The sequence below is a fragment of the Rhinolophus hipposideros genome, assembly GCF_964194185.1.
Source record: "Rhinolophus hipposideros genome assembly, chromosome: 20".
In the NCBI taxonomy this organism is placed as follows: domain Eukaryota; kingdom Metazoa; phylum Chordata; class Mammalia; order Chiroptera; family Rhinolophidae; genus Rhinolophus; species Rhinolophus hipposideros.
In genome coordinates, this window is record NC_138066.1 from 39569896 (window position 1) to 39594285 (window position 24390).

General features: G+C 40.1%; 1 protein-coding gene across 3 annotated transcripts in view; it reads right to left on the reverse strand.

The window, feature by feature from the left end:
- KANSL1 (KAT8 regulatory NSL complex subunit 1) overlaps positions 1-24390 on the reverse strand; it is a 157767-nt gene that overhangs the window by 109332 nt on the left and 24045 nt on the right. For 2 of the 3 annotated variants that reach the window (XM_081028406.1, XM_081028407.1), the window contains one exon: positions 4919-6287. In XM_081028406.1, coding sequence (XP_080884532.1) covers positions 4919-6204 — 1286 coding nt within the window. In that variant the 5' untranslated portion in view covers positions 6205-6287. Of the gene's footprint in view, positions 1-4918; positions 6288-22993; positions 23132-24390 lie in introns of those variants that run through there. The other variant, XM_081028405.1, reaches the window with a different exon arrangement.

Below are 24390 nucleotides of genomic sequence, written 5' to 3' on the forward strand. Positions count from 1 at the left end.
CAAGAAGCACCAAGCAAGAATAATTCTTACTATCAATATATATTCTCAGGAAAAGGGGGAGGGGAGTAAGGAAACAGAAGTAAATACAGAAGTTCCTGTTTCTGCCACTGGATGTCACATGCAGGCTAACAGAAAAACGAGGGACATTAAATCAAAGGTGTTCAGCAAATGCAAGTTTACTCAGCTCTGAAGTAACTTCCAGAACACAATGGAATTATTCTCACATGTATCCCACACACTAAGAAATACAATAACAACTTGAATGGACAAAAAACCCCATGGCATTAAAAGAATCAAAGCTCTAAGTCACAAACCAAGAAAGCTGTTTTGTTTCAATTTACACCAGAGGACTTACAGGGACTTTTGCCTCGGTTTCCCCACATGCAAACAAACAAAGGAGCTGAGAAGAGCTCCATCAATGTTATTTAAAGATAGAGTAGCACAATTTGCAGTAGTTTGAGCCCTCAAACTACTAGATCATCTAGTTTGATTCCCTCATTTTTCTTTTAGAAAAGTGGTTACATGATTAGCCCTACAGCAGTTTGTAGAAGAATGGTTAGATCTTAGGTCTCCTGGCTAACATTCCTCTCACTCCATCATTCCGTGAAAGGATAAGGAATAGGAAAATAAGCACAAATCAAGTTGACTTTGGCAATTATACCTGTGTATACTTAACAAATTCAAGTAGGAGCTACAACACAAAGCATTTCAGAGTACCTAAAAAAGCAAAACCTACAAACACACTAGTAAATTCATTGTATCTGGAAGTCTTCATCAACAACTCCAAGAGGGTGAAATTCCCAGAAGTAAAGGAAAGTCACTGCAATCAAGACAATCCAAAATTCAAATAACTTTTTTATTGTCACTAAACTGAGCATTTATTTTTACCGATCCTGATCTGTAGATTCCAGGAGGCTACCTAACAAATAATACAAGCTAGAATAAATTAAGCCAGAAATAAAAACATGAAAATAAAACAAGATCAAGGAGGACAAAATGAAGCCAAGAATGAGGCTTAAAAAAAGGTACAACAAGACCTACAAGCTTGGCTCTAGACTTCCAAAAGCCAACAGGAAAACAGAAACCTACTGAACAACACAAATTACAGCATCCAGGTAATAAAAACAGACTTAAAAGCTTAGGAAAAAATACAATTACTCTTAGTTGCGTATCTTTCTCCCTGAGGTCCTTACAAAAAAGGCATTATTTAATATACCTGGCTGCCAAAATAAAATTGTATACAAGTGGACACTTTGGTCAACGTTGCTCAAGCAGTAGTTTGCCATAATGAGAAGTGTCTGGACGCTGATGGTAACCACTTTGAGCACCTCTTGTTATTGCAGAAGTCAAACGTGACTTGTACTCATCTTTTGTTATCAGTATATATTGAGTATTGCAATTTTAATACAGTTTTCCTGTCTTAAAATGTGTATACATTTTTTGGGCACCCTCTGTATATGGAATAATATAAAACAACACATATTTCAGTAGTCACAATGAAACATTTTATGGGATTATTTTTATATTACCCATTAAGATAAGCCTATCATAATAGTTCAGTCAGGAGAAAAATTGTTTTTTTAGTGAGGAGAGGTCTGCATAATGTCCAGGTACTAAGAACCTTGCTGATGATCTAAGAGCATATTTAGGAAAATATCTGGAAAAAAGCATTTTCTTAACAGCAAGTACTTGCTATACAAGTTTATAAGCACAAGGACCAAGAAAATGAAAACTAAATTTAGCAAAATGAGGTATGGGTCTAAGAATTCATAACAAAATAGCAGAACAAAACTTAGAGGGAAAAAGAGAAAGAAATATAAAGAAAAACTAAAGTGAAGAAGAGAGACGCATGCACAGTTACATTACACACAGATGAGTTAACTAAATGTTTTTATCTATACTTGTACAATTAAGAATTAAACATTAAGGTATTTATTTAAACAGCTTCCTTGTTAGTCCCTTGATCAAGGAAATGATGTTTAAATCCCTGCTCCTTCCACAGTGATGTTACTAAACCATAATATAATACAAGACAGACCCAATATAGTGCAGAGTTTTCAAACTAGTAGTAAATATGTACCAAGACAGGAAGACATGTAAAATATTTTGGGAAGATTAAAATAAAAAGGTATGACAGTTTTAAACTAAACATAAAATCAGTAAACCAAAAATATTAATCCAGAAAAAGGAAAGAACTCTTAACATGTTTCATCTAGTGATACAGAATTTACTAACTGTAAAGTATAATACAATGATAAATATATAATTGGCCGAAATTGCAACAACATATAAAAATCAATCAGTCAGCTACAGCTGGCATGTGGACTTAACAATGGATCATTTTTTCCTCTCGGAGGTAGGAAAAAAACACAAATGAATTCTTCGTGAAGGCTTGTAATGTTCACAGAACCCTCCACTTATAATTTAAGCAACATCATTATTTCAAAAACAATCCATTTCCACAGTCCCCTCCACTAAATATTTTCATCATGGCTGCCTAGACTAAATCTAGCAACTGTATCTCCAGCAGAAGTACTTCAACAAAGGAATGAAATATTAAACAGACAGGCTACTGGTTAACAAACTGAAACGCCAGCTGGATCAAGCTAATGACCTTGTTAACTAACTTCTTATTCTAGGACTCAATTATAATAAATGTGGTTATAAGATTTGGGAGGGACTACTAAATCAGAAAGAAAAGACTTCTCAGCATCCTAAGACCTTCCCCATTTTTTCTTTTTTAATTAAGCAATGCCTCCACTTTCTTCTGACCAATTGATGAAAACGTTTAAAATACTCAGAAGGTCAACAAACACCTGGCTAACTACCTGCGTTAGGAATCAATGTGGTAACCTTGCTCAACAACAACTTTGAAGTAGTTATGTTTTATTAATGCTTTTAATTTAAATTTAATTATATAAAAATGTACAAAAAGTATATTTACTTTACAGTACTTTTAATTAGCAATAATTGCGCTTCGGATAAACCTCATTGGCTACGATACTGCCACTGCGCAAAGCTTCACAGTACTTTTAGTGCCCCAATTCTGCTAAATTCAACTTTTTAAAGTATTATTTAGTTAACTGTAAGAGGATTCACTGATCCTCCAAGTTTCCTAAAATGATCCATTGTTAGCTGTCCTTTATACCCCCTCTTCCAATGAACAAACCATTATGTGAGCAGAATGTCCAGAACTAAGTACTAAGTGAATGGACTAAGGAGTCTTTTCAAGTCACTAGATTATCCCAAGGAATAAGAAAAGTTCTGTGAAGTATTGTGATTTCACTGGATTGGAACAGTCACCCACATGTTACCAAAACTTAAAATTTCTTTAATACAATGTATCTTGGAAACAATAAGCTTATACAGTAGGTGCGTTTCTCAAATACACAAAACAAGTACATGAAACTTAAAATGCTTCAACTACAGTATTTGTTACATGAAATTACTCTAAAACACAATACATTTCATGTTAACCAAGATTTTTTAAAGCAGTGGTTTATTGCAGCACTCAGTTAAAGTAATGCCACACATATTGGTAAGCTGATTTAAACTACTAGTCCATTTAAGAAAAGATAACTATGTTATAGCAGTAGCAAGTCTCTGAAATATATTTATTTGCTTTATTTAGATGTGAATATAGAAGTGGACTCTTGAACGCAGGAAACTAACGAATGGTAACAGAACTACATCTACAAGGAAGAAATTCACCAAAATTATATACTTTTTCCTTCAAAATAGAAATATAAACCAAAATTTCATATCAAGACACACAGTATATCCACATGGATAATATAAACAAAATTGAGAAAAAAAGGAAATTTACTTATGCTTAAAAATTAAAAGCATAGCTGTCTCAGTGAAGTCTCCAGTAAAAATCTGTCACTATTTTACTATAGGTAAGGAAAAACCAATTATTCCAACATATCCACCTATTTCAGCCTTCTTTAGTAATCCAACCTTTACAAAATCCCTATCCAAAGAGGAAATGAAAGAGGATCTACTGGTTAACTCTCCTGCCCCTTTTCCAACTTCTCCTATTTCCCTCTCTCATAAGTCTAACACTTTTAAGTAGATAAATGTATTGACTTATCTTTAAGGAGTTATTTATACTGTACTACCTTGTTTATCCATAAGGAGTTGAATTTAGATTAGGAGGACACTATTAAATCAAGTCTGGCTCCACTACACCAATTTGGAGTGACATCCAAAACTTACGTGGAATTCTCTTCAAACTAACAGATTTGGAAAAACCAGTAAGAATTTATCCCAAATATGTCAATACATTTAATTAGCTGAGAGAAAAGAAAGTCCAAATCCGATAAAAATGGACTCTTTCAGGCAGAGAATCAAGTTGTGAAAAAGTGGACTGTTTGGAGGCAACCTCTAAAACATTTGGAGATATTTTCTGATTAGTCCTCCAAATCTAAGGAAATCAAGTCTTGAATGTGAAGATTGTGTACGTGCTTGGCTGAAAGCTCAATTAAAAACAATTATAAATAAGAGCGAAGTTAACTAGCTCAACTAAACTTTTGTCCCCACCTACTGGAAACAACAAAGTCTGAAGTCAAGTCAGACACCTACAAAAATATTAATATCCTACATATTTCAAAGAAATGTAATTATTCACTCTGAGAGTATGGGTACAGGATTACCAATAGGATGTCTTCTAGTTTTCTTAATGAGACTTCAAAAAGAAATGAGCAGCTTTTAGCCTACAGCAACACAACACTATACCAGAAATGGCTTCCATTTCTTCACTCGCAGGTACATGCACCCACACAAAATTAAGAAAAAGACAAATGGAACCTAGACATTTATATAGAAAGAATCCCATTCTCCTCGTGGGAATTCAAGAAGTCTTTCTCCTTTCTCCCAACATTTCTCAAGAAGGACATTTTGCACGGGTTCTACTCACAGGGGCACATGGCGCTGCTCAGGATCAGCTCTGGTCAGTTCTTCTTCTTCAATGTCAGACTCTCCTCCCGAACTACTGTCAGTGACATCGGAATCAAATGCTTGTTCACTGCATCTCAAGTTGACTATACCACTCGCTGTAAATCTCTCCAATTCTTCTGAAATTGAATCGCTTTTCAGGAAGTTGCTAAGTCCCTCTGAAGTGGTGGTCTCACTGGCAGCTTTTCTCAGTGCAGCTTCAGCCTTTCGAGTCAGCATCAACTGGCTCCTGGGCCTCAAGGATTCCAAGTTTGGCAGTTTGCTCAAAGTTTTCTCTAAAAATCCTCCCAGCTGATGCTGTATATGCCTCTCCACCTGCTTGGCTTGCACAACCTGTAATCGCTTCTGTAACCTGCGGGCGCGGCTCTCAATATCAGCCTGCCGCCTCAGTAAAGCTGTTATCCTTGTGTCAGAATCTAAAGCACTGAAAAGAATGGAAGACAGGGGAGATTTTTTACCCTCTAACTTGACACACCCCAAGTTAGAACTGGAGTCTGTGCCAGGTGATATCCTACTGCTTCCTTGAAGTGCCGGCTGTTCCATGGAATTTACAGAAGATTTGTTTGCAGTGCTATTATTGCTAAACATAGTTGTGTGTTCTACATCAAGGCTTCTATGTGGAAGAGTGCAATTGGTCATACCCCCCTTCAAGTCCCCAGATTCAGATGCCACCACTTCACCTCCCTGGAGAGAAGATGAAGTGAGAGCTCGTTTTCCCCCATTGAGGGGACTGGAATTGTCATGATCAGAATGTGTTGAACTTTTAGTCAATTTCTTAGCCAACCCATTTACAGGTGCTTGTGGCAAAGCTGTCTGACCACTTGTATTCATGGTTCTCAGATTTTCTAAGGAAAACTCCAAAACTGGCTGTCTCCCCAACAGCTCAGCTCGGAGTTCATAGGACTGAGATAAGAGAGGGTGAGATTTAAGGACTGTCTGCTTGCTGAAGACACCTTGCAACTTCAAAGACTCCTTTGAGGGAACAGGTGTTACATCGGAGCAGAGATAAGACGCCACCAATGGTTGCAGCTTTCCCAAGTCTTCCTTAGGATTATTTCGGAAGTCTAGACTGGGATCCTCTGCAGCAATGGCTTTTCTTTTGGTTCCGTTGGCAGCAATAAGGATGTTGGCGTTGCCGTTATTTTCGGCACTGCCAGGGGACAAAGTGGAAGATGGGGGAGCCAGTTTGAACCGGATATGGTGTGCTTCAGCTGCTGCGTCAGTGAGAGCGGGCGCCATCGCAGCCATTCAGCACAGAGAGACAGGAAGTCCAGCCTCTCCCGGTGCCGAGGCCAGCTCCACGGCCCCTTACTGCCTCCCCAGAGAACAGACTAGAAGAAAAAGAAGAAAAGGAAGTTAGAAATACAAGCTCATTAGAAAACAACACACATGTTTTTAATACAAACACTACTTGAGGCTGTAAGCCAAACTCTGCCTCCAGAAAGAAAACAAACCATTCTGCAGGGGGATGGAGGGCATTCACACAATCCTGCATAAGGGGAAGAATTCCACCCTTTTTCTGTCACTTGTTACCTCAGATTGCAAGTAGCCAGAACAAAAGTTCCTTTCCGAAACACAAATTGTTAAAGTGAAATCACCTGCATTTAAAAGAAAAATCTCTTTAAAACATCTTCAAATTAGTGGATTTGAAGCAAATGTATAAAGCTGAATCCCTAGCAATTAAACAGAAAAGAATTAAATTAGTAAGGAACTCCCCAACCCTACGAAAAAGTTTGTATGCCAAATGTCATAGGTCTGTGCATTTTTCTGGCCAAAGAATCCAGTGTTCTTCAGCTTCTCACTTCTCTGAAGACAGATCATACTACAAGCTTAACTGTATCATACCTGTAATCAATTTTCTTTTCTTTCACTGTCCTCAATACAGCCCACCTCTCAAATTAATTGCCCAACATGTCTCTTTCCCTTTATCCCAAAACTTCTTAAAAGAATAGCATAAACAGTTGCCTCTGCCCTCTTTTCTATAATCTGGCTTCTATTCCTCCTGCTCCGGCAAAGGTCATCATTAATCCCATTATATCAAATCCAACGGTCAAGTCTGTCCCCACTCTATTCAACTTCTTTGAAGCATTAGGCAGTGCTGACCACTCCATTCTTGAAATTCTCCTTTCCCAATGTCCTTGATACCAAGGTCCCTTCTGCCTCCTCTCTCTCAACTCAATTCCTTGGCAACAAGCCCTCCTGATGCTCAGAAAAACTTGCTGAGCTGCATTAATCAACATTTCCACCTCTATGTTCCTCAAGTTCCCTCAAACTCAAAATTCACTGTCTTCTTCCAACACACTTACTCCTTACCCTGTTTCATCATCTTAGGTAATGGCACTGCTTTAATTTTGTAACCCAAGCTACAAACCTCAGTCCTTTGCTGCTTCTTCATCCACCTGATCTGGTCTGTGAGCAAAAGACAATCTATGTAAAGTACTAAGGCAGTTGTTCTTAAAGTGGGGTTTATAATTTCTTGGGAGCTCAAAGACCATTTCAGTGATCCACAAGATCAAAGCTATTTTCATAGTAATACTAAAATATTATTAGCCTTTTTTCACTGTGTTGACATTTGCAACAAGGGTACAGAAACAAGGCTGAACAAAACTGCTGGTACCTTAGCACAAATCAAGGCAGAGACACCAACGTACACTAATAGTTATTGGTCATTCTAGTCTCTATTCATTCGTAGTTTTTTTTTTTTCGTAGTTTTTTTTAAAGTCAGTTCCACTTAACAAGGTCCTTGATAAAATTACAAAACTTATGAATTTTATTAAATCTCTATTTTTAATGGTTTGTGTGATGAAAGGAAAAGTATGCATAAAGCACTTCTGTTGCTTTAAGAAGTCCGAGACAAAGCACCTGTACAACTGCACTGCAAGCTCAACTCAAAGCTTTTCTCGTGTAACATTATTTTTACTTGGCAGAAACAACTAACAAAGGCCAGGCTCCCAAGCCCAGGGTTCCAGTACCAGCAAGAAAGGTCCCCGTAACTTCTGGCCGTGAAAAACCAGTGGAGACTGTGACTGTGTGAGCAGGAGGGCTGCTGCAGTCCCAAGCATTCCTCTTAAAGCAGCCATTCCCGCCACCCCCAACACATGGACTCACTTGATGGACTCACTTGCTCTGAACTCCAGTGCTGGGGCAGCAGCTAGAAAGGTACCAGGAACATACAGGGAGGAACTGAATTGTCTGGCTCCAGGGTGAGGGCTGGAGGAGCAGCCTTCTCACAGACAGGAGTGCTAGCAAGCATCATTGTTCCTTTGTTGAGCCTCCTCTGACCCAGCAGACAGACAGACAACTGCCATATTTAAGTCTTCATCAACCTGGCTAACTACATTTGCCTGACCCTGGTGATTCCCTGAGACCTTGTCCTCCTACTCACCTTGCAGGCATACCCAAGCTGCTTCCAGTGGCTTTTCCATACAAATGGCCTATCTTGGTTCATGCTGTGAACTTGTCTAAAATCTCTCAAAGGTCCGCAAAGTCCAAGCACGCAGCATCTGGCCTCGTTGTGGCCTGTACCTCTTGCTGAGCAGCCCCAATCCCACCCTAACATTAACTGTCCTCAGTTTGCAGCTTGGTCTCTCCCAGGCATCTCCAATCCCAGCACAAGTGGCAACCATCTGCAGATCGCTTTGTAGCTCACAGTAGCTCATACCAAGTGGCCGCAGGGAAGGGCACAGATGGCCGCTGAACTTGGCCTGCAACAGAGCTCCTCCCAAGAGGCCCCAGAACCAACACACTTAGTGGCCAGCTTCAGACTACACCAGACCACCACCCAACCACCTCCACAACTAACACACCCAAAGGACAGACCGGGCAGGCACCAGACCCTGAAGTGAATCCTGCTTCGTAGGGTCAGCACTTGCACAACAGCTCCTCCACTACAGTCACAGCCAGTCTTCACAACCAATCAGCCTGAGGGTCAACCCTCCAACTGACATTCGAACAGCAACCAAGACTCAACTACAGCAGGAGGGCATATACAACCCACACAATGGACACACCTGGAGTACCCAGCTCTGGACCAGGGATTGTGCCACTGAGGCCCCCAGGATACCTACTACATAAGGCCACTCTACTAAGTCAGGCAGACATAGCAGCTCTACCTAATACATAGAAACAAAAACAACAAAAAAAGTGAGGCAGTCAAAATGGGGAGACAAAGAAACATGTCCCAAATGAAAGAGCAGAACAAAGCTCCAGAAAAAGAACTGAACAAAATGAAAACAAGCAATCTACCAGATGCAGAGTTCAAAACTAGTTATAAGGATGTTCAATGATCTCAGGGAGCACTTCAACAAAGAGACAGGAAACAAAAATGGAGATAGGAAACATTAAAAATAAAAGTCAGAGATGAAGAATAACTGAAGGAAAAAAACACATTAGAGGGAATAAACAGATTAGATAAAGCAGAGAATCGAATCAGCAACCTGGAATATAAGACATCAGAAAACACGCAATCAGACAGCAAAAAGAATTAAAAAAAAAAATGAGGATAGTTTAAGGAGCCTCTGGGTCAACATCAAGCACACCAACATTGCATCACATGGGTACCAGCGAGAGAGAGAGACAGAGGAGAGCGCGAGCGCGCGCGCGCAAGGAATTGAAAACCTATTTGAAGACATAATGACAGAAAACTTCCCTCACCTGGCGAAGGAAACAAACATACAAGCTCAGGAAGCACAGACAGTCCCAAACAAGATGAACCCAAATAGGCCCACACCAAGACACATCATAAGTAAAATGCCAAAAGTTAAAGACAAAGACAGAATCTTCAAATAAGCAAGAAAAAAGCAGTTAGTTACTGACAAGGGAGCTCCTAGAAGACTGTCAGCTGGTTTCTCAATAGAAACTTTGCAGGCCAGATGAGATTGGCATGAAACGGTCAGTGATGAAAAGCAAGGAACTACAACCAAGATTACTATACCCAGCAAAGCGATCATTTAGAATAGAAGGACAGATTAAAGGGCTTCCCAGACAAGAAAAAGCTAAAGGAGTTCACCGCCACCAAAACAGTATTTATTACAAGAAATTTCAAAGGGACTTCTTTAACAAGAAAATTTAAAAGATCAAAAACATGAATAAAATGTCAATAACTACATATCTATCAACAATTACTTTAAATGTAAATGGAATAAATACTCCAATTAAAAGACACAAGGTGGCTGAATGGACAAGAGAACAAAACCCTTACTTACACTGCCTACAAGGCTCACTTCCAATCAAAGATACAGACTAAAAGGATAGAAAAGATTATTTCATGGGAAAAAAGAAAATCTGGGGCAGCAACACTTATGCCAGACAAAATAAGACTTTAAAACAAAGTCTATACAGCGAGAGCTGCCATGAGCAGCCGACCGATGACTGGCGACCGACTGACTCAGCTGCGGGCAGCACAAGGCTTATAACACCAGCACGGGCCAGGGAGCTGTGTCCTATACAACTAGACTGAGAAACAATGGCTTGAACCAGAGTGGGGGGGGAGAAGAAGGGGGGAAAACAACGGAGGCTATAACAAGAGACAAAGAAGGATCCAGTAATCACACTTCTGGGTATTTATCCAAAGAAATCCAAAACACTACTTTGAAGGGACATATGCATCAGTATGTTCATTGCAGCATTGTTTACAAGAGCCAAGATATGGAGGCAATCTGGGTTTCCATCAATGGAGGAATGTATAAAGAAGAGGTGGTACATACATACAGTGGAATATTACTCAGCCATAAAAAAATAAATGCCATCTACAACAACATGGATGGACTTGGAGGTTACTATGCTGAATAAGTGAGACAGAAAAAGACGAACGTCATGTGATTTCACTTACATATGGAATCTAGAGAACAGGTTAAAGAAAACAGAACAAACAGAAGCAAGCTCATAGATACAGAGAACATTTTGATGGTTGCCAAATTGTGGGGCAGGGCTGGGAGGATGGTGAAGGGGAAAAGGGATTAAGAGGTACAAATTGGTAGTTACAAAATAATCATGAGCACGTGTAGCATAAGGAATACAGTGAGTAGTGTAATAAATATGTATGGTATCAGATGGATACTGGACTTATTGGAGTGATTATTTCGTAAGTTACATAAATGTCTAATCACTGTGTTGCACACCTAAAACTAATATATGTCAAACGTAATTGAAAAATATTTTTTAAAATTTAAAAAGGTATTACAAAACATTTTTTTTGTTTAAAAGGTGGGTGCTAAGATTCTTTTGTTTTCTGGCTTATGTAATGTTTCCACCATAAGCATATCAGAAGCAAAAAGAAAAAATAATAATACAAATTCTTAAAGAGCCAAAAAATCTGAGTAAAGTAAAATGTCACTGTTAACTTTCTTAAAATTTAACATACTCAGCAAACCGTTGATTAAGACAACAATTCTCGTGAAATAAGTCAGACAGAAAAAGCAGAGAACCATATGATTTCACTGATATGTGGTATATAAACCAAAAACAAAAGAACAAGACAAGCAAATGAGAAACAAAAACTCACAGACACAGACAATAGTTTAGTGGTTACCACAGGGTAAGGGGGGTGAGGGGTGGGAGATGAAGGTAAGAGGGATCAAATATATGGTGATGGAAGGAGAACTGACTCTGGGTGGTGAACACACAATGAGATTTATAGATGATGTAATACAGAATTGTACACCTGAAATCTATGCAATTTTACTAACAATTGTCACCCCAATAAAAAACAAAAAACAAAAAATCAATGATTCTCATTCCACTTGAATCCCAAAAGCTTCACTCTTCAACAATTTAAAGTAGAGGAAGATGGTCAAACTTAAGCAGTTTTACAAAAACAACACAACTTATGATAAATCACTTTTTTTCCAAAGAATACAAAGCATTAAAACTATGTAACTTATTAATCCTCATAACAACCTGGGCAGTAGGTTTTGGGCTGGGGTTATTATTTCTAATTTACTGGTGGGGATGACAATAAACTTACATTGTACACTCAAAATAAGAAACCTAGAATATCCCAATTTTTAGTTCATCTAATAAACCACAAGCTGATAAATACAGATGAAGCTAATGTACCTGCTGTCCCTGACATAAAGATTCCCCAGTAAGCGTTGAAGGGACAAAAGAAAGACCCTATGTGCTATAGGTAATTAAATGGTTTCCCTCCCAGTTCCAAGGAAGTGTTTGGGGGACTGGAAAATGTCAAATGGGTTCATGAGGCAAACACACTTGGGAAAAACTTCACTGATGGAAACCCACAATGCATGTACTTTATCGTATCAAATACTCAAATGTTTGCCTTTACCAAACTTATTTAACAAATAAACACTTTTTTCCCATTACAGCTATTAATATCTTGCAGAACAATGTTCTGAGGTACACAAGTTGAAATAAAGTTCAAATACGTGACTTCTAGGGTCCCTTCCTGTGCTAATGATCCTACTATTCTAAATGATAATATAGGTTCGAGGACAAACTTCCACCTAACACAGAGGCACTTGGGAGGCACAAACACCTCAGCACGCCTCTGACATTTTGTGAATAACTTGTTGTTTGGGAAGGTGGTCTCTCCTGTGCATGACATTTAACAACATTCCTGGCCTCCATCCACTAGATGCCAGTAGAACCAGCCTACAAATTATAACCAAAAATGCATCAGGACTTGTCAAATATCCCATGGGGGCAAAATCACACCACCCAAATTAGAAATATTGCTTAGAGATACAGACTATGTCTGTATCTTTATATCTATATCTGAAGACATAAAGACATATTGTTTCTAGAAAGGAAAACATCCAGCTACTTCAAATACGCAAGTCAGGACTAACTCCACACTTGCAAATGAAAACTTTGCCTTATTCCTCATGGTTTCCAAGGCAGGACTCCAAGTACACAGGAATAAACTGGCAGCATCCACCTTGCGAAAATGTTGATAAGCTATGGAAACCCAAGGGGAAGAGTTTGGGTCATTTGGCTGGACAACAACCACACTTCCACTGAAAACAAAAGCAAAAATCAAACGGGGAAGAAAAGTTTGTCCATAATGTGGCTTCTACTAACCTCTTCCTCATCATTACCTCATTATTCTACACAATGAAAAGAAAGAGTTGGAAGGATGCTTAGGGAAGTGACCATAAAGTTGTCAAAATTTCAGCCGAAACTTGAAAATTAGCTAAAATTTCATTATGTAAAAGCCTAAGGCAAGAGAATGTAACATGGCATTCCAGTGACAAGAAATGGCATGGGCAAAGGCAAGACACGGGGGAAACACAGACTTATCCTGGAGGTTAAAAGAAATGATCAATGTGTTTGAAATGTAAAGAATATTTTAATAGAGGAAGCAGTATAGAAAAAGGTGGAAAGGCAGTTTGAAGCCAGTTCATTAATGGACAACCTTAAATAGCAGACTTTACCCAGACTTAAAAGCAGCACAGTGTCATTAAAGGTTTTTCACATGGGAGTGACACATCAGACCAGTGCTTTAGAGAGACCAGTTGGGTAGGATGGATTAAAAGAAAGTGAAAAGGCAAAGACCAATGAAGAAGCTACTGTAATAATCCAGACAGGATGTAACAAGAACCTCAACTAAAGTGGTCACCACAGTACAATGCTCAAAGTCTCCTCCAAGATTAAATCCAGAAATTGGAAGGGGCTAAATTGTGCAGAAGAGCCAAATAAGTGACACGAACATAAAATGTACAGGTTGTTAAAGACAAGAGAGAAGGTTCTCTTTTCCTTCATCACTTCATCTTCTTTACGATGAAATCTTTCCATTTATTCCTCCTCATAGAGCAATTCAGGTTTGATATACCCCCTCTATTCCTAACACCACCAACGCAAACCCAGCCAGGCCTGCCTCAGTCCTCTGATCCTTTCCATACCTATCTATCACCTCACTTCTCTGCCCAGAATAGCTCCTGGTGCCTTTTTCATGAGTCAAAATTCTCCAAGATGAAACCGAACATTTTCGCTGCGACATTCATCTATAGTCAAATGATATTTCCATGTCGCTTACTGAGACGTTCGACTTTACCCCACCAGCTCGGTGTCCCAGGAAGGAAGTTTAGGAAAGCAGATGTACATTTTTCTATATTTTTGCGTTTTTCAAGAATGAATGACAATAGGAAATGTTTATACTTTAATCATTTATTATTTTTTTAATCATTTATTTTAATAAAATGTAGCACCTTAACTGTATTTACTTAAATGTATAAATACTGTAATTATTTTCTGTGGATTTTTGAAGCATTTTGGAGAACTTGAAATCAACGCAGTGAAAAGGTTAAAACAACATCAAAGCAAGTGTATCAGGCACTGTGAACCTAGAACTGTCCTCTGATTCCCAACTCCATGATTTTTGTCTATGCTGCTTCTACCTAGAAGGCCCTTCTACCCTTCAAGCCCAAAACTTAATCCTTCAATACACAGTATCTCTACAAAAACTTTTCCAGACTATTCAGATTCACACTGCTTTCTTCCTAAATTGTACAATGCACTTAAAAATCACCATCACTCAATCCAAATATCTGAATGCTCCCTAATTGTCAATTTATTAATTCTAGTTCCAAGACAGGCAACCTTCTTTAGCATCCTTCTTTTTCATGCTATCTTTAAGTTGGTACAGAGAAAACACTGTAAGCACTTACTGACTAGGCTAGAATAATCAAAACAGATTTGGCTGAGGTAGGACTTCAGAAAAAGATGAGGAAACTCCAACCAAGAAACAGACATAATCAAAATAATGAGAAAGGATTTGGGAGATGATCCTCAAAACAATTTGGATGAACCAAGTGGTACATGTACAGCTTCTTAGGAAGAGAGAGAGGAAGAAAGCAGTGATTTGTGATGACGTACTGAAAACTACATTACAGGATACACTAGAAAGCATTTTTTTTTACATGGAAACAAATGTAGACATGCTATGAAATACAATAGGGAGGCTTAATTTTTATTATAAAATAAATAATGTGGACCTCATCAACCCAGTCCCTAACCCTTTCCAATGCCAACAGGGCTTCCTAAATGAAAAAGTTTTGTAATTACTAAGGGAATTGTAGCTCTGGCTGGAGGATTGGTTATTATTATGACTGCTGTTCACTAACATTAATTGACCTTTACTATGTTAGTCACTGTGCTAAGTGTTTTTACACGTGTTCTCATTTAATCTTCACAATAACACTGGAAGGGAAGTACTCCTTATTTTCATTTTATAGATCAGGAAATTTGATGTTCAGAAGTTATGTGCCCAAAATCACACAACTCCTAAGTTTCAGAGGCAGGTTCAAATCCCTAATTATAAAGCCCATGCTTTTTTAACCACTGTACTAAGTAGTTTCAGGTTAGGTTTAAATTGGAAGGGCTTTGTAACTAATCGTTACTAGATTTCGAATTTTAGTCTTTAGAGGAAAGTTAATGAGGGAATACCAACCGATTATCTCCAATAAACCTTTTATTAATTACAATACCCATAATATTAAAAGCAACACACTAAGTGCTTACAATGATGACAAGGACCAGTAAAGACACACGCTACTGTGTGATCAGGGAATCCCAGGGGACCATATTAGAGAAACTTCACACAGGCTGAAAGTGGGTAGGGATCACAGAAGGCTTCCCAGAGGGAACATCTAAGTTGAAAGCTAAAGAATGAGTACGGTCCAGTATCACCCATACTGCTTACTTCAACTTCAAGCATCCCATATCCAAAACCCATTCCCTACCCCCAACACCAAATACAAAACCAATTCCTGCCCCTCAAACATTCCCTATGTGAGTGAATCCTGTTCCCAGTCACCGACTTACCATCCATTATAGATATCTCATTTAAACATACACTAATGCTAGACACAAATAATACAAAGACTACAGGAGTTCATGGTCTAATGTGGAGAGAGGCATTAAGAATTGTAAATTTCATTAATGTCAAAAATAAGATATAAATTAGGTGTGAAGGTAAATCCAGATGATAAAGCACTGTGTTTTGCCTGAAGGGGTCAAGGAAGGCTTCCAGAAAGAGAGAACATTCTGACTGAATTTTCAAGGCTGACTCAGGAGAGTTCAAAATAGATAAAATAATAGGCACATTCATTCCATCCTTAATGCCACTGCCTTAGTTCAGAACCTCATTATGTACTATGGTAATGCAGGCAGTAATAATCTTCCAAATGCTTTCTTCCTGTCTCAGCAAGCCTTCAATCTAACATCCACTACCAAAGTGATTGGAAAAAAAAGGAGGAAGAGAGGGAAAGAGGGAGGGAACATAATCTGACCATGTTGTGCTCCTGCTTAAAATCTGTCAGTGACACAACGGTAGAGCTGAATCTGAACTCGTCACTCAGCATATTATCTACCCCCTTTTGCACACTCAGCCTCAACTCCAATGTATACCCACTCCAGCTCCCTGCAGTCCCAGGCATTTCCAGCCCTTGCACCATTCTTTGAGCATGCTCCTCTTTTAAGATTCATGCTCTTGCCAGTGTTCCCCTCCCTCTCCAGTCTTACCTGCACTTCCATGGCACCTGGGCAACAGCTCAGAATGTAAAATAAACTCCCAATTGTCTTTCCCTTCCTTCCCTAGACTCCTTTAAAAGGGGGTTATGGTTTGTTTTATCTTTATACTACACATGTAGACTGGGGCTGGCAGACAGTGAACCAATCAACACACGTTACCGTGTTTCCCCGAAAATAAGACCGGGCCTCAAACCGTATTTCCCCAAAACTAAGACGGCGTCTTGTATTAATTTTTGCTCCAAAAGATACATTCGGGGGTATTTTCAGGGGATGTCTTATTTTTTCATGTCCAACAATCTATATTTATTCAAATACAGTCATGTCATCTTCTTCGGGAACATTGTCGTAACGTATTAAATGCATCCGTCTGGCTGACGATCTTAACTGGGGCTTCTTTTTGGGGTAGGTCTTATTTTCAGGGAAACACAGTAGTTAACCTGAGCATTCTATGTTGAATGCATCAGATGGAGATCTATTCTGAAGTTAAAGGGGATGTCTGATCATAGTGATAACAACCTAACAAGAAGCAGGCATCAACTGAATCTAGGACAGACTTCATCTACCTCAAATTCCAGTCATTTATATTGCCAAGCATCTGCACTCAGACTGGCAAACTTTTTAATCTATTAAATTTGGTTACATAAGCCCTCTGAAGGCAGTTATCTATCAGAATTCTAAATGCAATTACTCAAACTTGTCCTCAGTATCTGGACTTCTAAGACCCTACTCGACAGAAATATTCTCACAGATACAAAAAGATGTATGTACAATTCTCTCACTTAAGAATTATAATGCGAAAAAAACCCCAAACCACCTCAAACTTAAAAAAGATACTAGATTATAGAGCCATTTAAAAAAGAACTGTATATGCTGATACGAAAAACCTGATATATAGCTAAGTGGGGGGAAAAAGATCAACCTACATAAGTACGATCCCATTTTTAATATAAACAGAAAAACATTTTGAAGAATGACTACGTATCAAAATATTAATTTATGTTTATCCTATTTCTAACCTACCACTGAATTCAAATTTCCTACCAGTCCACCTCACAAAAAGACAAAGAGGGGAAAAATGAACTTTTATCTCATTTCTTTCTAACAAACTCTAATAATGCAAGTGTTTGAACAATCCTAAAATCAGGGACTTCTTGAAGGGTCCAAGCAATTCAAAAGCAAACAAGTTATTCTTGGCAGGGGTCCTTGACGAAATTCCAGGGATCTCACTAAAACCTACCTTTCACGTACTGAATTAATGATAAATCAAAATTAATTTTTCCAATGCCAGGGAAATTTTAAAAATTAACACTAACATCCTTTCATTCTCTTGGGAGGCTAAAGGGGAAACTAGGAGGGGTAAGCAGTAAACCAGTAACTGCAAAAACAGCTGCCCAATTTTTTTTTTTTTTGATATATACTTAAGGTCTTCAAAATCCTCAGTTCTCCATGATAATGTATGAACAGTTTAATGAAACTTTCCTGACAGTTCAACTTATCAAACCAGTATTTCTACAAAGCCTTATACTAGCAAACATCAGAAATTAAACTAATTAACGTTCGCCTCTATCCCTTCACACCCTCTGGTAGAAGTGCTAATAAGCAGTCACAAAGGCCAAATAGCGAGTAGCAAGAGAAAGCCTGGATATCAGTTTTTAGCAATTTTTGGTTTGACAGTCTAACAACAAAATTGTTATTCATCTTTTTTATTCCCCAACACTTCCCCTCCAACTGAGATTAACCAAGTCTGACCTTAAACTGCTCCTTTTTAAAAAAAGAAATTAAAAGGTGAGGGCCTCCATTAAGTTTGATGCCACCCAAGCAACTTTTTCCAAACAAGGGCAGAATCTGCTGTAGTTAAAATTCAGAGTGATATCTCATTTGGGATTCCTGGTTCAAGTAACAAGAACCAGAGTTTTTGATAACATTTAGATAAAACTGCACTGAATTTACCTCCACCTTACATTTCCTGATTCTCAAAAGCTTGGGGAGAAACTGTAATTCTAAAAAAAAAATTAGAACTGGGAGGTAGGGGGGAGGCAAGTTTATGTAGTCAACAACAGTAAAATATACACACAAATTCTCCGTAAAATAATTCCCTAACAGGTCAGGATATTCAAATGTTAAAATTTTATGGAGCTAGCCTAAAATCTTGAAAAAAGCAAGCCTTCCTGAAAGCAATACTAGTTAAGCAGCTATTATTTGCCAGACACCACTACCCAACCACAGAACAAGAATTTAAAAGGTCTCTCCACCTTGAGGGCTTCTTGGCATAAAGGTTTAAAACCTTCATATACAAATCTTTAAGTTATTCTTTCAGACTACCAAAGTTTATTTGCAGTTCTCTCATGAGTTGTGCTTTCTACTTTGAAGTCAGTTTTCTCTTACCCTTCATTTTCCTTTACCTTTATTCTACCAAAGAAAAAGCTTAACACACTCTCTCTCTCTCTCTCTCACACACACACACACACACACACACACACACACACACACACACACAAATGCCAATTTCAGACCTTTTTGGAATCCAGGCTTTTTGTAAATCACACCTATTGGCTTCTTTTCTCCTATACATTTTACCCTGCATTCTAAAACACAGGCACATGGCATAGCATAGAAACAAATGATATCTGAACTAACAGTGACCCTCCCAACTGTACATATTGGTTTTTCCTCTGACCCACAATTGTATCCACAATCTGCAAGTGACACCCAGGGACACCATTTACTCACTACCTCTTCTTGTGGCCTTCCAACATTGGTGATATTTGTCTTTTCTAATTCATATTCTCTTTACTAACCATTACTGTGGTTCATTATTTGATCTCACATTTCAGAGAATGGGAAGTACTGATGAAAGAGTCTTATGTTGTGTTATGAATTATTACACTCTGGCAGGAATATTTTTGCACAACTTTTAGCATGCCCAGAGGCTAATATGCAATTTATTAGGATAGAAACTGTAATTTGAACATACATCTTCAGAAGCAACATGAAGACTCAAAAACCAGTCTTAATATAGATTTCCAAGAAATAAAGTCCTATTTTAGGTAAAGGACCTGGTCCAAATACTTTCTCCACTGACACAGTAGGCAGGCCAGGTGTTTGGGACCATTTTATTTGAGACACCTGCACTGTACTTCTTTATAAAGTGATCAAATAAAAGGGCACTAATGTAAAATATGCTTCCTGAGTCCTAGAACACTATAACCAATCAAGGCAGAAACTTAACTTAAAAATAGAAAGAGAGCAAAGAAAAGACGCTTTAAAACTCTAAATAATCAACTGAAGGCCACATACTTAATCTGCACATTTCCTCCTTTCCAAACTCAAGAAAATGGAGAGATTCTTTGAGGGAAAAAGAATCATTTAAAAAATATCTCTCTTCAGGAAGGAAGTCACGTAAATTTCTGTGTCTTAATGGCCTCAAAGAAGCAAAACCCCTACCAGCCCTGAAAGCAGCTGACTAAATATAAATATAAATATATAAGCATTACTCTTTAAATGAAGGATTTTCAATGACTGTTGTTTAGAAAATACAACGTGGACTTGTATGACAGTTTTTACATTTAAAAATTGCTTTTCAAAAAAAATAATAAATAAATAAATAAAAATTGCTTTTCTAGTATAAAGAGGTAACCAGCTTTATTCACAAAGTTCCTAACTAGAACCACTCAAATCAAACATTAAAATACCTTCTCAAACCAGCATCACCAACCACAATGGCCCTAATGTTTACAGGTTACATCAAACAGAACAAATCTAAAACTTGTTTTACTTTAAAAATACAATTAAAATCTGTGGTCAACCCAATAAAATCCAGAGGATGTAGGTTACAGTGTAGCATTACTAGAGCTGGAAGAGTATTGGCAGTGTTTGAAGAAGGAAAAAATGGAGTAGCGTTATTTTCCCTCTCACCTTGATAAAAGTTCAAAAGTGAACTAAGGCTTACTCATTTTCTAGCTTCCAGAATTTTCCTCAACAGGATAATGATAAGTCACCTAACAATCAAAGAATGCTCTGCAGATTTAGCCACAGAAATAACATGTGTAGGCAAGAAGAAAGAAAATCAGACAAAAATTTAACATCTCACTTTGGTGAAGCACAAAAGTCAAATACTAACGTTCTGAATAAGGCTTTCAGGAAAGATGCAGGAACACTTCTAAATACCTCACTTCAGTAGATTCATATAAGGTATAAGGATCAAAAACCCCACCCCATCCCACTTCAAGGCTCCGCCGATATTTAACTGATCACTCTTTTTTAACTGTCTACAGACACAAATCAAAAAACACTTATTTTATACATTTTTCAAGGAGGCAGTCATCAGAGATCATCTGCACCATAATAAAGATGTTAAAAATCTTGATCACATCTAAGTTTCTCTCCAACCAGTGCACACTTCAGAAATAAAAAGTTAACCACCTCCAGTCATGAGAGATCACTAAGAAATACATCAAATGCGCTAAAGGTCAAAGGCACTGCATACTGTATTGGAGAAACCTAGTGGAAACCAAAATCAAGAATTCCATGACCAAAATCAAAAATATAAATCAGTTATCCCAATTTATAATACATTTTTAAAATTCCCAAGGGATGAGCATTTTTACCTTGCCTTATTTTTAGAACTACACATCACACTGCACATATCACATGACATGATGTAACTGTTAGCCAAGAAAATGGCCCAAACCATTCAAAATATACATAGTAAAAGGACACAATTCAATGCATCTTTAAGAATCACTACATTTCATATTTACTTTAAAAAAATGTTTAATTCAATATTTTTTAAATTTCAAAAGTGGATAACCTATGTAGAAATTAGAGAAATATACTTGGTATTTTGTAAAATAGTAATTTACTCAATTATTAGGAAAAAAACATACAAAGAAACAGACAATTGAACATTCTTCCAAACCTACACGATTAAAAGCAAATACTCTCCAGATCAAAAGTACAAGAGAAAGGTAATGAAATACCTTGAGGTAAAGCACAATTATTACTCAAAAGTATTCACTTGTTGTTAGGAGAAAAGAAAAACCGTTTTAACTGACAAGCCTGCAGACAATTGAAAATTTCTAAATTGGTCAGACAGTATGTTAGAAAAGGAAGCAAGCATATCCTATAGGGGGGAGGGGAAAACACACCCACTTAAGCCTTTGTAAATAGTGGTACTTTAATTGACCCCAAAAGTAGGGAAAATAGAATCCATACTATTCTGAGATACGAAAAACATATTCCAATGGACTACTTTCCATACTTGAAAGTGCTTTAGAGACGAAGTCCAGTAACAATCTACAACTATATCATGATTATGCAAGTCAAAGATTATGTAATTTTATCCTTTATTATAAATGTTCTCGGACTCTAAAACTAAAACAACTAAAACGTTGTGATCTCTCCAATGGGGAAGAGAGAGGTTCTTCTGGGCTACAATTTAAAAATATAAACACACACCCCAAAACAAACAAAAAAACAATGATTGCTAGCCACGTGACAAAGGAGATGGCAACACCAGGATTGTGAATGGAGGGGAGGGAGGCGAGGCAGGAGGACTAGAGAGGTTTCTCGGAACTTTGGGGACCTCGGGATTTGGGTCACGCGACCCTTAAGATACCAAACTCTAGCCCTAAGAGTTGTACCGTTAATACTCTCAAATACAGTTTTATTAATAGGTCACGAAAAATGCACCAGTGACCTCTAGAATAAAGGGGGGAAAAACGGAGGAGGAAAGAGCAATTTAAAGTGGCGCCATCATGTCACCCCGTTCTCCCCTAAGGCAATCCAATAAGCAATAGTTAAGTAACGTGTTTCTCAAAAAAACCACACTTGGATCCCGAAAATGGAAAACAAAAGGATTTCTAAGTAAAACATGAGGGTAGGATTATTTATCGTATGGAAAAACCACCAAACTATCTGCCGAGAATCAAAAGACCGTCAGCCGGAAAACAGGCCCCCCAAACTCACTTAAAAGCAAATAAATGCCTCTTCCTCTTTAGTTTAAAAAAAAAAAAAAAAAAAAAACACGTCCGCCTGAGGAAGACTAGATCTGAAAACCTAAGTGACCTCAATTTACAGGCAACAAAAATAATAAATAAATGAAACAAATAATCATCTCACTAAACAGAGTTGAGATCCACACCGCGGAACGCACAAGATGTTTCGAACACAGAAAGGCCTTTTACAGTCAAGAGAAGTTCAAGGCGAGAGCCAGAGTTTGTTTTGGGATTTTTTTAACGGGAATAAATCGTTTTCTTAAGGCCTCATTTTTTAAATAGAACGCCAAAGGAAAAGCTGGCGAACGAGGCGGCAGCTGGTGGGGAAGGGCCCCCGCACACCCCCGCCCTTGGGGCGACTCCCAGCCCCGGACCCGCAGCGGGGAAGCCCGAAGAGGCCATTTAAAGTTCCGGGGAATTTTTCCTGCCCTGCCCTGCCTTTCTAGTTACAACTAACAAAGAGAGGGAGAAATGGGAGCCACAGGGAGAGCGAGGAGAAGGAGAAAGGGCAGCGGGAGGAGGTGGAGGAGAGGAGCAGCAGCAGCACCTACCACGTGATGGAGGAGCGTAGCCCGGGCGGATTCAGCCCCACAAAATGGGCGCAGTTTGCAAACAGCCCCCGGCCTGGGCGCCGAGGGCCGGCGGCGGCGGGCGGGGGCGCGCGGCGGCGGCTCCGGCCCGGGCCCGCCGCTCTCCTCCCCCCCGGCGCCCGGAGCCGCCCTGACTTTCCGGGCGGGGGGGCGAGGCGGAGGGGGAGGGGAAGGCGGCGGCGGGGAGCGGCCGCTTTTTCTTCTCTTTCGGGCCCTTTCTCCGGCCTTCCTCGGCTCCGGCGGGGCCTGGGCACGGCCGGGGACCGCAGCCCGGCCGGGAGGACGGGCGGGCGGGGGCAGAGGGTGAAGCCGCCCCCCCGCCCCGCACAAACAAGCGCCGCCGTCTGCAGCCCGAGCCCGCACCCCGACCGCCACCCCCGTACGTCTCTTCCTGGCCGGAGAGCGCGCTCCGGCCGCCCCCCGCACCGCCGCGGCGAGACGAGTCGGCTTCGCTACGGCGCTCGGTTGTCCCGCCGGTTCGGCGAGCGGTGGCGGCGGTGGCGGCGGCACTGGGAAAATGGCGGCCGAGCTCCTTTTCCCTCCCCCCCTTTAATCTGAAGCGGAGGGAGAATGGAGCGAGCGAGCGAGCGGGCGAGCGCCGGGGACACGGGGAGGAGGGACAGCAGCGCCTCCGCCGGCTGCGGCTGCGGCGGCTAAGGGCCGCTCCGCCCCGGCGCGCCGCCAGGGGGCGCCCGCCGCGCCACCCCCGCGGGCCGCCAGGAGGCGCGGCCACCGCCGCCGCCTCAGTCATGGCTCCTCGCCGCGGCCACTGTTTCTGCACCTCCATGTGCGGAGGCCGCGGTGGCGGGCCCCAGCTGCTCCCAGAAGTGCGGCGTCGGCACGCGGCACTGCGGCAGGCGGGGTAGGCCCTTGCTCTGGCCGAGGTGAGGCTAACCTGAGGCACTGACGCCGTCACATTCCCTCCTCGCCGGGCTTGGCGGGGCCGCGCGCCGGCTACGAGGGGCAAGGCGGGCTGGCGGGGTGGAGCGAGAGGACGTGAACGAGGAATTGTTTGCACTGTGTAGTAAACAGGCTAATGCCGACGGTGCCCACTATTCCAGGGTAAACGTGCGTGAATCTGGTAGGAAGCTCCCTGACCAGTGAAGCGCTTCCTACCGCTCTTTGTCCTAGCAGCCTGCCTCCGTACACTGCAGCACGCCTGGGTACTATCCCCAGCGCCGCGCTCCGCAGCCGCCAGGGTAAAAAAAAAAAAAAAAAAAAACGAAAAAGAAAAACAAAAAAAAAAAAAACCCGCACGTCGTCATTGCGCAGGCGCAGGCCACGGCCTGCGGCGGGCCAACCCGACTAGGGGAGGCAGGAAACGAGAGGGGAAGTGATGGCCCACCAGCGCCGGGCCC